The 14,298-nt window shown below is 38.3% G+C and overlaps 1 protein-coding gene across 1 annotated transcript; it reads left to right on the forward strand.

Annotated features, from left to right (window-relative positions):
- Positions 1–2,113: 2,113 nt before the first annotated feature.
- On the forward strand, positions 2,114–10,609 carry LOC133576243 (gap junction Cx32.2 protein-like). The gene is made up of 3 exons (XM_061929332.1): positions 2,114–2,242; positions 5,247–5,412; positions 9,845–10,609. The coding sequence occupies exons 2-3, from the start codon at positions 5,284–5,286 to the stop codon at positions 10,451–10,453; spliced, it is 738 nt and encodes a 245-aa protein (XP_061785316.1). The 5' UTR covers positions 2,114–2,242; positions 5,247–5,283; the 3' UTR covers positions 10,454–10,609.
- The last annotated feature ends 3,689 nt before the right edge of the window (positions 10,610–14,298 follow it).

Raw genomic sequence — 14,298 nt, forward strand, 5'->3', positions numbered from 1 at the left:
TTTGTGACATTTTTCCCATTAGTGACGTCAGCGGATATTTCCATGTATGGTAGAGATTTAGCCGAAGAGCTTTGCGCGAGTCCGCCATTGTAGTCAATAAGTTCCTTTTTTTTCTCTATCCTCTTGTTGTGGGGCAGACTGTCTCGCACATGCACATGCATCCTCTGCTGTTGCCATTTCTAATACAAAGTAGCGTATAGTTCTAACTTATATTTGTCAGTAGACTCCATATGGACGCATTAAAAACAACAACATGGCTGACGGGGAGAAGACGCAGTCAAAGTGAAGGCACGTAAATAAGACCACCCACAAACCAGTGCATCCTGAAAAGACGGTCTGAAAGAGGTTAAAAGATGGTCTGTAAAACATAATCTATGCAACATTTGACCAAAGAACCACCATTACATGTTACGTAGACAACAAGGAAGTGTTTTCAATGGAGAAATAAATCATAAAAAGACCCCTTTAAGATATATTTTCCGACCCCACGCCTCAGGACAACACTCTTTTAACATGTAACATGTCTTTTAAAAAGAAAAACTAACTTTTGCATAACAAATATGTATGTAAACAATACAACAGCATGTATTACAAACAACTACATTTGTTTTATGAAGTAATGCAATAATAATTTGGGAGTGTGGAATTCTACTGTTTCTCCTTCCAGTTGTATTACCACCAAACACACCAACAACAGCTTTCCCATATTTTCATGAATACATTTCCACCATTTAGATATTATTCTAACTTCCTTGGCTCAACTTATTCTGCTTCGGTATGGTGCAGACTAGCAGTGCCAACACTCCAACTGCTTTACCAAATTAGCAAGCTAAATTATAGCTGTGTTTTTTGGTAATTTATTTATTTAATTCAATGAATACCATCCACTTCCTCTTCACAGCACTGTTTTTTATACTCACCTTCTTCTTTCCCACGGTTGGAAGAACAAAGTTGTATGGAGGAAACTGTGTCATTGGCTACGCCAACTAATAGTGGGGAGGATTATAATTAGAATTTTCTATTCATTTATCGATTAATTTAGTTTATTTTCATACTTTTATAAATATTATTCTACTCTATTCTCATTTACACATTCAAGATGTCAAATTAAAAGTAATAAATGACCAGCGTGATCAAAAATATGTTGTTATTATCAAAATAAGCCGTTTACTAATTGGTAAAATTACTTTATTTTCTCTTTGTTATTTGAAACGATCGAACATGTTCAAATAAATCAGTACATTTGTAATAACTTAGACTGTTAATAACTTTTTTAAATACTAATGGCAGTGTAATAAATAAATATGACTTGTTTTCCCCGTCATCATTAATTGAAGTCCAATAGTGGCAGTGATGTAATGCTTGTCATAAATTTACAGTAGGGAGGCAAGAAAGTCAGTTTATCTTTGCAGTTATATAATATACATAAAATACGTTTTATATTGATACGTCGAACATGAATAGGGAGGCGAGAAAATGTCTTTATCTTTGTAGTTATATAATAATAGTAATAATAATAAACTTTATTTGTATACAAGAATTGGAGCTCAAAGTGCTTCGCAGCAGTAAAAGACATAATTAAATAAAAACCAAGGTTAAAAACAAGTGTAAAAAAATGGAAAATAAATGACAACAAATAAAAGCAAAGATAAAAGCAAAGTAAAAAACAAAAGGATCAGACAATAATAGTTACAATAATCACAGTGTGGAACAAATAAGTAATATAGGAAATAAAAGGCTAAAAGTAATGCAGAGTAAAATACAGGGATCACTGTGAGCCGTAATCACAGTATGGATGCAGAGAATAAGATATAGTGCAATTATATAGGATAAAAGTCATAATAGCAAAATAATACACATTAAAACTGTTTTATATTGAGACACCGAACATAAAAATAGTGCTGAGCTGTCATGCTGGGTCAACAACAACTTTTTTCCAAGGTCTAAAAAAAACAATAATTAACCAACACAATCAGCCCAAAATTGTGTGTGTGTGTGTGTGTGTGTGTGTGTGTGTGTGTGTGTGTGTGTGTGTGTGTGTTTATGTGTGTGTGTGTGTGTGTGTGATTCCATGAACGCATCATTGGCAGGACAACGTGACACTCAGAAAATACTTGCGCAATTTCATCTTCTAAAGTTCAAGGCAGAAAAGAGGCTCACCTTTGCTTTGCTTTGCTGCAAACAACACTCAATCATTGCAGAGAACAGCTGGACAGCAGACAGGAGTGCTTGTCACCACAAGGTAATAACAGCGATGAATATTTTGCTAATGTTAATGCTATTTAAATATTATACTGAAGCCAAACAGGCACTTTCAGCCATTAATCAAAAAAACGATGTATATATGTATTATATTATTATATATCTATGTATAAATAATCATTCCTATTAGGGCTGCAAATCTTTGGGTGTCCCACGATTCGATTCAATATCGATTCTTAGGGTCACGATTCGATTCAAAATCGATTTTTTTCCCGATTCAACGCAATTCTCAATTCAAAAACGATATTTTACCAATTCAAAAGGATTCTCTATTCATTCAATACGTAGGATTTCAGCAGGATCTACCCCAGTCTGATGACATGCAAGCAGAGTAGTAGATTTTTGTAAAAAGCTTTTATAATTGTAAAGGACAATGTTTTATCAAATGATTGCAATAATGTAAATTTGTATTAACTATTAAATGAACCAAAAATATGACTTATTTTATCTTTGTGAAAATATTGGACACAGTGTGTTGTCAAGCTTATGAGATGCGATGCAAGTGTAAGCCACTGTGGCACTATTGTTCTTTTTTTTATTTTTTTTATAAATGTCTAATGATAATGTCAATGAGGGATTTTTTAATCACTGCTATGTTGGAATTGTAACTAATATTGATACTGTTGTTGATAATATTAATTTTTGTTTCACTACTTTTGGTTTGTTCTGTGTGGTGTTTGTGTCTCCTCTCAATTGCTCTGTTTATTGCAGTTCTGAGTGTTGCTGGGTCGCAGGGCCGGCCCGTGGCATAGGCCGTATAGGCAAATGCTAAGGGCGCCGTCCATCAGGGGGCGCCACGCCAGTGCCACAAATGTTGGGAGAAAAAAAAAAAAAAAAAAAGTTGGTACTATTATTTCTAAATACAAAAAATAATCCCACGTTAATTAAAATGCAAAGTAAAGCCTATTTAATAGAAATATTATTTGTTACAACATTACGCCCCCCCCCCCCCTTTACATTCCTCAGGGACATTTATTTCTTTCTTTAGTTTATTTCGAACATGAACACACTTACATCATAATACATCACACAATTTCATATCATTTCATTTTACATCATGCCCGAAAAGGAGTAGGAAGAAGCAAAGCTTATTTAATCCTACCTCTTTCCCACTTCAAAGCGTTTACAAATATATAGAATCATTTACTGACCTTTTTATATAATAAAATAACATCTATGAGTTAGTATACAACAGTTTTGTAATATGTAATTAATTAATTAATTCAGTCATTATTAACATACTGAGATGAAGAATATCTTATTTTCAATAAGGTTGAAAGTATTTCTCATAATTCTTCTTCTTTGTACTCTGTAAGCACTATTATTTTGAACAACCTCTTAAACTGGATCATATCAGTACAATTTTTAACTTTTTTACTTAATCTATTCCATAATTTAATTCCACATACTGATATGCTAAAAGTTCTAAGTGTTGTACGTGCATATAAATGTTTGTATTAGGTCTCTCTCAAGCAGGTGTTTTTTGTTTACATTGTTATTGCCTTCTGGTTAGCTAATGTTTGCCCTGCAGGTAATAGTCACTTTTCCACCCCTTTATATATTAGGTATAGTTGTAAGTAAAAAAAAAAAAGGTCAAAGACAAAGCTATTCGGGTTCTTGTGAGTATATACACTTCACTGCCGATGTGGGGGGGCGCCACCTAAAATCTTGCCTAGGGCGCCTGCTGGGTCGGGTTTGGTTTTGGAATTGGATTGCATTGTTATGGTATTGCTGTGTATTGTTTTGTTGGATTGACTAATTTAAATAAAAAAATAAAAAAATAAATAAAAAATGAAAAAATAAATAAAAAATAAAAAATAAATAAATAAAAAATCGATTTTTTAAAAATGAGAATCGATTCTGAATCGCACAACATGAGAATCGCGATTCGAATTCGAATACATTTTTTCCCACACCCCTAATTTCTATGATACATTCACTCATGTTTTGGTTTTGTTCTTGGTTATTTTATAATTGTTTTTATTTAGTTTTGTTACTTTGTTTTCTGTCATCTGCTGCTGACTTCAAAGCAGGAAAATGATTTAAATCAGCTCTAACAACAATTTGATTAGCAAAACAAAAAAATAGATTCATTATTCAATTGACTAATTAGTTACAATGTGCCCTCAGCTGTAATGTTATATACTAGATGATTCACAAGTCAGGTGGCTGGATATATTTAATATGAGCAGATAGGTGGACAATTTGCATGTATGTATATATATATATATATATATATATATATATATAAAACATTTTTTAATCCATCCATCCATCCATCCATTTTCTAGCTCTTATTCCCTTTTGGGGTCGCAGGGGGCGCTGGAGCCTATCTCAGCTACACACTTTTTAATTAGTTGTACATTAGAGTAACAAAGACTTTAATTTAGAGTTATTTGGACACTAGGGGAACATATAAGGGTTAGGGTCAGGGGTACTAATAAACAATAATTCTGAGGTTATTGAGGGAACACTCTTAGTTAATGGCTTACTGGTTGTATAATGGTTCCCCATACTAAAGTGTTACCATATATATATATATATATATATATATATATATATATATGATATTTACATATATATTTTTTGTTTTACTATTTATATTCATATATACTGTATAGTATAATTATTTTTATTTTATTATACATTTACAAATACATCTTAATAGATGTATTTTTAATATATAATAAATAATAATAAATGTATGATTAATTATTAAAATAATAATACATGTATAATTTGTTATTAAAAACATGTATATATTTTATTGATATGTTATTATACTGTAATGTATGTATTTTTTTGTTTGTTTAGTTTTTTCAAAAGTCATGTAGAGTATAACTAGTAGTTTTCCTGGTGAATGAGTCCAAGCAGCAGCTTGATGATTGCTCAAAGCAAGCTGAGGTCAAGATCAGTGCGAGTGGAAGCAGGATAAACCAAAGTTTTAATAATAATCAGAACTGAATTGTTTGTGTTGTTTTCAGTCGAAAGTAGCGTCATCGTCGTTAGCGCACGTTGAAGATGGGCGAGTGGGGCTTTTTGGCATCCCTGCTGGACCAAGTGCAGTCGCACTCCACCGTCATCGGGAAGGTGTGGCTCAGCGTCCTCTTCATCTTCCGCATCATGATCCTCGGCGCCGGCGCAGAGAAGGTCCGTGTTACTTTTTCTCTTTTGTGGTATACGCAGAGCGCCCCTGGTGGCCATAGGATAAAGCTACACCCTCAGTCGATCACAGAAGGCCCCAACACATTCTAAATAGTACATCTTCATAAAAGTGCACCTCAGGAGTCATTTGTAGCCCACAACTAATTATTTATTGGCCCACCACATATTCTAAAAATAGGATTAATTCATTATTAATGACATATATTGTTAAATATTTCCTAATTTGCTTTGTCACATATAACACAAAGGAAGGGAGATAGATTTTATAGATTCATAGATTTTTTTCTTTTAGCACCTTAAATGTACAAAATACATCAAAGTCGCTCTCAATACTTCAGTGTGTTTCACGGTGGAAAAAACAACAACAATACATTTTGCTATAGCAACAAAAGAAGACAAATCTACACCCTTATCCTGTTCTGCACCAAACGTTCATCCGGTAATGATGCAATTATTTATTGGGTAAAAGTTACTACTTCTTTTTTTTTTCATAATCGTCCAATATATTTAAAAAAAACTCTGTGTTTGTTATGATTGACTCAAAAAATGGTTTAGGGTAAGTATTAATTTACCAAAAAAATGTGCATATTTAAGACAGTTTTCAGAATGAGTACTACTACCAATAATATTTTTATTGATAGCAGTAATGTTGATAGTAGTTGTAGCATTAGTAGGATTTTATTAAAATTAAATAGAAAAAACAATAACTATATTGACAATGCTGACAATATGCTGCCCCCTGCTGGTTTTCTTCAACCACTGCCATGTTTTGTAGTTGATACAGCTCCTTTTTCCAGCCAAATTATGGAAAAGGCTACAGTACAACTAGTACCTCAACTTCGATTAGTTCTGAGACGGAACTCTGATCTCAAAAAAATTGTACTTCAAATCAACATATTCCATTAAAATTAATTTAATACAACTTAACTGGTGCTTTCCCCACAAAAAACAGCACACTTTTACCATGTAATCCATCCATTTTAGGTAATCCATCCATTTTAAAAAGAAAAACTAACGTTTAGATAATAAATATCGTGTAAAAACAATACAACAGAATGTAGTTCTAACAACTAGAGTAGTTTTATGAAGTAATGTAATCATAATGTACAGCATTTACCTTGGAGAGTGGACTTCTATGGTATCTCCTTACAGCGGTGTGTCGTCTAAATCAGTTGCTTTTCCATATTTGTAGAGATAAATGTCGGCTGTTTAGGTATTTTCACATTCTTGTCCGGTGTTAAACTCATTCTGCTTAAATATGGTAGCAGTGATATGCTCTAAATACTTCAACAACTTCGCTACATGCAATTCCCACCTCGGCCTTCAGTGATGTCCGACTTCAATGATTACCTCTCCAAATATCACCATTGATGTCACCACATGACCATTGCTGGAGAAATACTATACAGGAACACATTTACGCACTACTGAGCTTTGAAGCATATCAACAGTGTATAAAACGTGTTACTTTCTGGCGCATTTAAAAATCAATTAAAACGCATCAGCAATTAAAACTACCTTACTGTCAAGATTAAAATGGCAAAAAACATATTAAAAGTGAAAAAATAAAATATTTGAACTTACAATTAGTAGGACCTATTCGACGCCGTATAAGCCAGTGGTACCCCTCGTCGTCTGCGTATTCGAGTGGAAATGGCGAGCATTTCCATATTTCATCGGCAGAACAGCTGAGCTAGCTTCCGGGGTTGGCCGACATCGTCTCACAAGATGTAGTTTCTCTTTAAATATCCTTCTTGAAAATGGCCATGCAAATATATATCTGCCACCTAATCAACGTTTTGTTCTCGCTTCCTGCTTGATTGCAACTTGTGAATGGATACTCACTTTGGAATGACAAGTGTGTATCCAATCACAGTCTCATTAACATCAGGCTACTTAGATAGGCTACTGTCAACAACTTGTGATCTGATTGGCTATCGCAACTGTCCATCAACTCTATGTATTCTCAAATTCATCCACTTACGGTCCCGATGACTATCCAATCACAGGACGTGTAAATGTCACGTTCAATGTGAGGCGATCTAGAAGGCCTAACTGACAACAACTCGTGATCTGATTGGCTATCACAACTGTCTATCAACTGTATGTCCCCGTTCACTTACAGTGCACAGACGCCCGCATTGTTGATTTTGAAGGCCTTGGGCAGATTTGGTACAGCATGGCAACATAAGCTTGCTGAATTCTGATTGGATAAAAACTAAAACTAAAAACAACAGCACTGGAAGGAGCATAATATGACATGGAGAGAATATGAATACTTTTAGATATTTAGGGAAAGTGCAATTAAAAAATAATTGTATCTTTAATTATGATCATGATTTTTGGTTATGTTAGGCCAGCAGAGAAGGCCTTGCTGGCCCTGACGGTGTAACGGTACAGTGGGAGAAGGAGACGGCCCGGAGGCAGGGACATCGTTAGCTTGCAGCGTGTTTATTAAAATATACAAATGATGTGTGTGACTAATCCAAATGTACATACTGTGATTATGTGTAGCGATTATATGAGCGTGTTGAGATCGGTGCGGAAGACCAGAAAGGGCAAGGCAGGCTCGGAGGTCCGGGGACAGGCAGGTGGTCAGGGACTGGAGCGAGGCGTCGTTGTCCGGGGGCAGGCGTGAGGTCGAGATCCGAGAAGGCAGCAGGAAGTCCAGAGGGGACCCGGGGAGACGAGGCACACAGCTCGAAACCAGGGCTGCCGGATGACGACAAAGGACAAGACACAATGAGCACAATGGAGGGGGAAGACAAAGAGCGAGGAAGCACATAGGCAAGGAAGCTAGAGACGTGTAAGGCTTACTGTACTGGTACAAGTAGCTATGTTCTGGCACTGGAACGCAGGGCACGCTGGCTTATGAAGGCTGGGATCTCATCAGCGTCAGGTGTGTTGATTGTAGGGTGAGAGCAGCCGCGCAGGAGAGGAACGCCCGTGGACGTGTCCCGAGGCGGCAGGTGTTTGAACCGTAACACTGAAGCGACATGTATGCTAGCAAAAGCACAGTGAATGGGGATCCCCAAAATAAACAGACCTCACATGCAAATGTCTTCACTTAAATGCTAAAACTCTCGGATAGACAAATAAACATGGCAAAGATTGGATAGTTTTTGTCAAATAAAATTAATACTTTTAGCATATCGATGCTAGATTGTTCTTAAGGTCTTCACATCCTTTGATAATCGGGGTTATGAAAAGCCGTGAAAGATCCAGATAAAAGTGCACATATTAAAGTTAAAGTTAAAGTACCACTGATAGTCACACACACACTAGGTGTGGTGAAATTACCCTCTGCATTTGACCCATCCCCTTGTTCCACCACCTGAGAGGTGAGGAGAGCAGTGAGCAGCAGGGGTGGCCGCGCCCGGGAATCATTTTGGTGATAAGAATTAGAGATGTCCGATAATATCGGACTGCCGATATTATCGGCCGATAAATGCTTTAAAATGTGATATCGGAAATTATCGGTATCGGTTTCAAAAAGTAAAATGTATGACTTTTTAAAATGCCGCTGTGTACACGGACGTAGGGAGAAGTACAGAGCGCCAATAAACCTTAAAGGCACTGCCTTTGCGTGCCGGCCCAGTCACATAATATCTACGGCTTTTCACACACACAAGTGAATGCCACGCATACTTGGTCAACAGCCATACAGGTCACACTGAGGGTGGCCGTATAAACAACTTTAACACTGTTACAAATATGCGCCACACTGTGAACCCACACCAAACAAGAATGACAAACACATTTCGGGAGAACATCCGCATCGTAACACAACATTAACACAACAGAACAAATACCCAGAACCCCTTGCCGCACTAACTCTTCCGGGACGCTGCAATATACACCCCCGCTACCTCCTCCCACCTCAACCCCGCTTCCCCTAACCCCGCCCACCTCAACCTCCTCATGCTCTCTCAGGGAGAGCATGTCCCAAATTCCAAGCTGCTGTTTAGAGGCATGTTAAAAAAAAAAAATGCACTTTGTGACTTCAATAATAAATATGTCAGTGCCATGTTGGCATTTTTTTTTCCATAACTTGAGTTGAATTATTTTGGAAAACCTTGTTACATTGTTTAATGCATCCAGCGGGGCATCACAACAAAATTAGGTATAATAATGTGTTAATTCCACGACTGTATATATCGGTATCGGTTGATATCGAAATCGGTAATTAAGAGTTGAACAATATTGGAATATCGGATTTCGGCAAAAAAGCCATTATCGGACATCTCTAATAAGAATGCATTTTCAAGTATCGCTGTTATCGTCCACCGACATCTGGATCATGTGGACCAGATGCAATTGTTTTGCCAAAAAAAAAAAGTGTCATGGCACAATGCTGCCCCCTACAGGCCCGTAGTTGACGTGTTGGTGTTGCAATGACCCTGCTGGTGTGTTCCAGGTGTGGGGCGACGAGCAGTCCAAGATGATCTGCAACACCAAGCAGCCCGGCTGCAAGAATGTGTGCTACGACCACGCCTTCCCCATCTCCCACATCCGCTTCTGGGTCCTGCAGATCATCTTCGTGTCCACGCCCACGCTCATCTACCTGGGCCACGTCATGCACGTCATCCACAAGGAGAACAAGCTGAGGGAGGCCATGAGGAGCGTAACCGGCGGAGTGGTCAAGTCCCCCAAGTACTCGGACGAGAAGGGCCAGGTGAAGATCAAAGGCGACCTGCTGGGGAACTACATGACGTCCATCTTCTTCCGCATCGTGCTGGAGATGGCCTTCATCGTAGGCCAGTACTACCTGTACGGCTTCATCATGGACCCCAGGATCGAGTGCTCGCGGGCCCCGTGCCCCTTCACCGTGGAGTGCTACATGTCACGGCCCACCGAGAAGACCATCTTCATCATCTTCATGCTGGTCATGTCCTGCGTCTCCGTGCTGCTCAACGTGGTAGAGATCTTCTACCTGGCGTGTTCGCGCAGCGCCAGGCGGAAGGCCAAAATGGGCGCCCTCGCTCTGCGCTCCCCCATGAACGGCGACCGTTACACTAAAGCCTGAAGAAGAGACGAGAACTTTCAAGAACTTTGACTTTTTTTATGAGAAAACTGGATATAAAGCACCAATGTTGGCTTGTTTAATAAGCTTTATGGAGATGATGCTGTCATTTAATGCTAAACCTCCACACGTTATTTGTATTAAACAACATAAAAAATATGAGCAACCCTTTTCAATGACACACATTTTAATCTGTTATTTATTTCAGCCTAAAATCATATTTATCATAGGAGAAAAAAAAGTTGCACTATTAAGAAATCTTCCTAAAAATCTTGTAAAATGACAATAATTTTTTTGTATTACAGGAAATGTTAATAAAATGATGTTACTTTATAACAACCATTTTTTTCAGAAAAAATTGCCAAATCGCTTCTCCCTCGGGCTATTAATGATAATCACCACTTTGCAAAAATATACAGTAAGTAAGCAGGAAGCAGACTCAAAATAATAAACAAAGGAGAGAGATAAGACTTGCTCACACACACAAGCGGACGCCCGAGCACCCAATCCTGATGTATCATAAAATCAATGTGATCGCTCCTTCCAGTTATTAATAATACCCACCACCTTACATCCATCCATTTTCTTGTCCCTCTCGGGGTCTGGGCCAATAAACAGACAGCTTGTCTGATATAAATAAGCAGCCTGAGCAAACAGACTCAAAAAATACACAAAGTGAAAGCTTGTGATTGGCATGCTTGCGCACAAGCACACACACGAGTGCCCATTCCGGATGTGTCATACAATCAATGTGATCACTCCTCCCGCCAATTAATGATAATCACCACCTTCGCTGATATAAATAAGCAGAAAAGCTCAAAATATTGAACCAAAAAAATGAAACCCTAGTTTGCTCGCTCATACTAAAGTACAGTCACGGGCACCTGGATGTACCATATAATAAATATAATTGCTCCTCCCACCAGTTGTTATTGATAACCACCACATTGTCTAACACAAATAGGCATATCATATGCCGCATATAACAGACTCAAAACAACACAAAAAGGCCAAATGCCAGGCTTGCTCATGCACAAGCTACTGACCTGGATGTATCACAAAATGTGTAATATGTCGCGGCGCAGCGCTGCGGTAGTTGTTACCCCAAGTACAACCTGTCAGGAGTAAATCCTGACAGTGTGATCGCTCCTCCCGCCAGTTATTAATGATTACCAACACCTTGCCCAATGACGTTAATCAGAAAACAGACTCAAAATAATGCACAACATGGTTGGCTCGCTCGCACACAAGGACTAGCACGAGGGCCCATCCTGAATCTATCATCAATGTGATCGCTCCTCCCGCCAGTTTTTAATGACTTCAGTTACATTGTGCATTATAAATGTACACGAAAATACACAAGATTTATCATTTTTAGGAGAAAGCTTGTAAAACAAACTACAGAAGTTAAAATATCACCAAATGAAATTGTAATATTACAACGTTCATTGGTAATAAATTGAAATAAAGAATAATATTTTGTAAAAATAGTTAATATGTTTTTGTTTCTGGCTTTTATTCATAAGATAGTGTGACCAACCGCAAACAAATTTCTGTTCAGTGTAAAAAAACAAAAAACATATTTGTTGGTGTTTATCCTCCTCACTTTTTGTATTGATACTTAAAGGAGCCATATGTATTAATTTAAGTTATCATTAAATATCATTAAATGGCCCTGATATAAATGATAATGATGAATGGGTTATACTTGTATAGCGCTTTTCTACCTTCAAGGTACTCAAAGCGCTTTTGACAGTATTTCCACATTTACCCATTCACACACACATTCACACACTGACGGCGGGAGCTGCCATGCAAGGCGCTAACCAGCACCCATCAGGAGCAAGGGGTGAAGTGTCTTGCCCAAGGACACAACGGACGTGACTTGGATGGTAGAAGGTGGGGATTGAACCCCAGTAACCAGCAACCCTCCGATTGCTGGCACGGCCACTCTACCAACTTCGCCACGCCGTCCCATGATAAAAAGGCATTAATATATAATTTTCTTTTCGAATACCTTTATAACTGATATCAGTAGTTCAGCCGTGACATGCTCAATTCAAAATTTGATTTATAGCCCCAAAATCTTGTTATTGTTTTCATTTCGATGCCCCGCCCTCTATCGTTTGACCGCTTAGAAAGTCAGTGAGTGTGTCACATCCAGGTTGCTAGTTAGGCACCGCCCTCTTTGTCTGGCTACTGCCACTGGTAAAGTTACTAAACATGTCAGACCTTAGTAAATCTAAAAGGTGTCGTTACGATTGTCAACGTATTCATGACAAAGCCAGGAACAAAACAAGGATTTGTATCGGGGATGCCTTTGAAAGATGGAGACGATTGAAGGCGGAGAATATTTTTTCATCTGACGCCAAACTTGCTAATTTCCTACAGTTAAGTCAGGCATTTACGTTTTCTTGTTACTTGTGATAAATGGAAACTGACATTTCGTATGTAAACTATATTGTCCAATACAGTCTATGATTTTGTCTAACAAAGCTAGTATGTTCGTGCAACAAATGCTTAGCATGCTAGCCCGGTCAATGGGAGCATATATACGGCGGAAATAAATGCCCGTTAGCCTGTATGTCGATATGTAATCGAACTGACAGGGCAAAATATATTTTTGACAAATAAAACCTATGTAGATATGGTTAGTGTCAGTGCCTATTTCGTTCTCAATATGCTGATACGCTGAGGAAATGGGTTCCAACATTAGCACGGCTGTCATGGCAATGTGAAACGTAAGGAGACAGCCAAATCACATGATAAAATAATTCTTCAATTGTGTTTGCATATTGTGGACTACATGTACCAAGTTATATGGCAATCTGAAATGTTTGAAACAGTAGCCTGTAGGCATACCTTGGGAAAATGTCTCCTCTTTAGTTTTGGGCGTACATCATCAAGTCACGTGACTATAGTTGTGTTTAATGGCCATGTTGGCAGGAGAGTCAGGTGACTAGTTGTGTTTGGTGGCCATGTTGACAAGAAAAGCAGCAGATAAAATTCATGCACCATGTTGATTCCAACATTTAGAGTTTACTACACATTGGACTCACACAAATATTGAAAGATACAACACAAAACTTTCGAGTTAAACATAACCAATTTGTATAATGCACCTGCCATGGTTTTTAATTGTATAATTAGCCATAAGAATGTAAACATTTCCAGATTTTACAGTATTTGGAATGAACTCATTAGCATTATGTCATCCTACGGTCTTCGGTTAATCAGATATTTCCCCTTCCTGGGTGGTGAGACTACTGACATCAGATGTGTAAGTAATAATAATAATGATGATGGATTAGATTTTATATCGCGCTTTTCTATGATTAGATACTCAAAGCGCTCACAGAGAAGTGGGAACCCATCATTCATTCACACCTGGTGGTGGTAAGCTACATTTGTAGCCACAGCTGCCCTGGGGTAGACTGACGGAAGCGAGGCTGCCAGTTCGCGCCTACGGCCCCTCCGACCACCGCCTACCATTCATTCATCATTCATTCACCAGTGTGAGTGGCACCGGGGGCAAGGGTGAAATGTCCTGCCCAAGGACACAACGGCAGTGATTTGGATGTCAAGAGGCGGGGAGCGAACCTGCAACCCTCAGGTTTCTGGCACGGCCGCTCTACCCACTGACTACGCCACACCGCCCTTTAGTGGGACAGTATTGACAGTCAAACATGCATCATATGTGAGATGACATCAGATGTGTAAGTGGGAGAAGCAGAGTTGCTATAGGTTCATAGAAGATTCCGTAGGAACTGCTTCGGGTCATTTTTGACCCTACTTGTGAAAGAGTGGGTGGTGATACAAAAACTGCAGTTCCTTAATAATCATGAAAA

Source organism: Nerophis lumbriciformis, linkage group LG34 (assembly GCF_033978685.3).
Source record: "Nerophis lumbriciformis linkage group LG34, RoL_Nlum_v2.1, whole genome shotgun sequence".
Classification (NCBI taxonomy): domain Eukaryota; kingdom Metazoa; phylum Chordata; class Actinopteri; order Syngnathiformes; family Syngnathidae; genus Nerophis; species Nerophis lumbriciformis.

Bases quoted from the DNA above. Each gene is read 5' to 3' on its own strand.
- LOC133576243 (XM_061929332.1), top strand. From the start codon at position 5,284: ATGGGCGAGTGGGGCTTTTTGGCATCCCTGCTGGACCAAGTGCAGTCG. The intron at 5,413-9,844 runs GTCCGTGTTACT...GGTGTGTTCCAG, and splicing joins TCGGCGCCGGCGCAGAGAAG to GTGTGGGGCGACGAGCAGTC.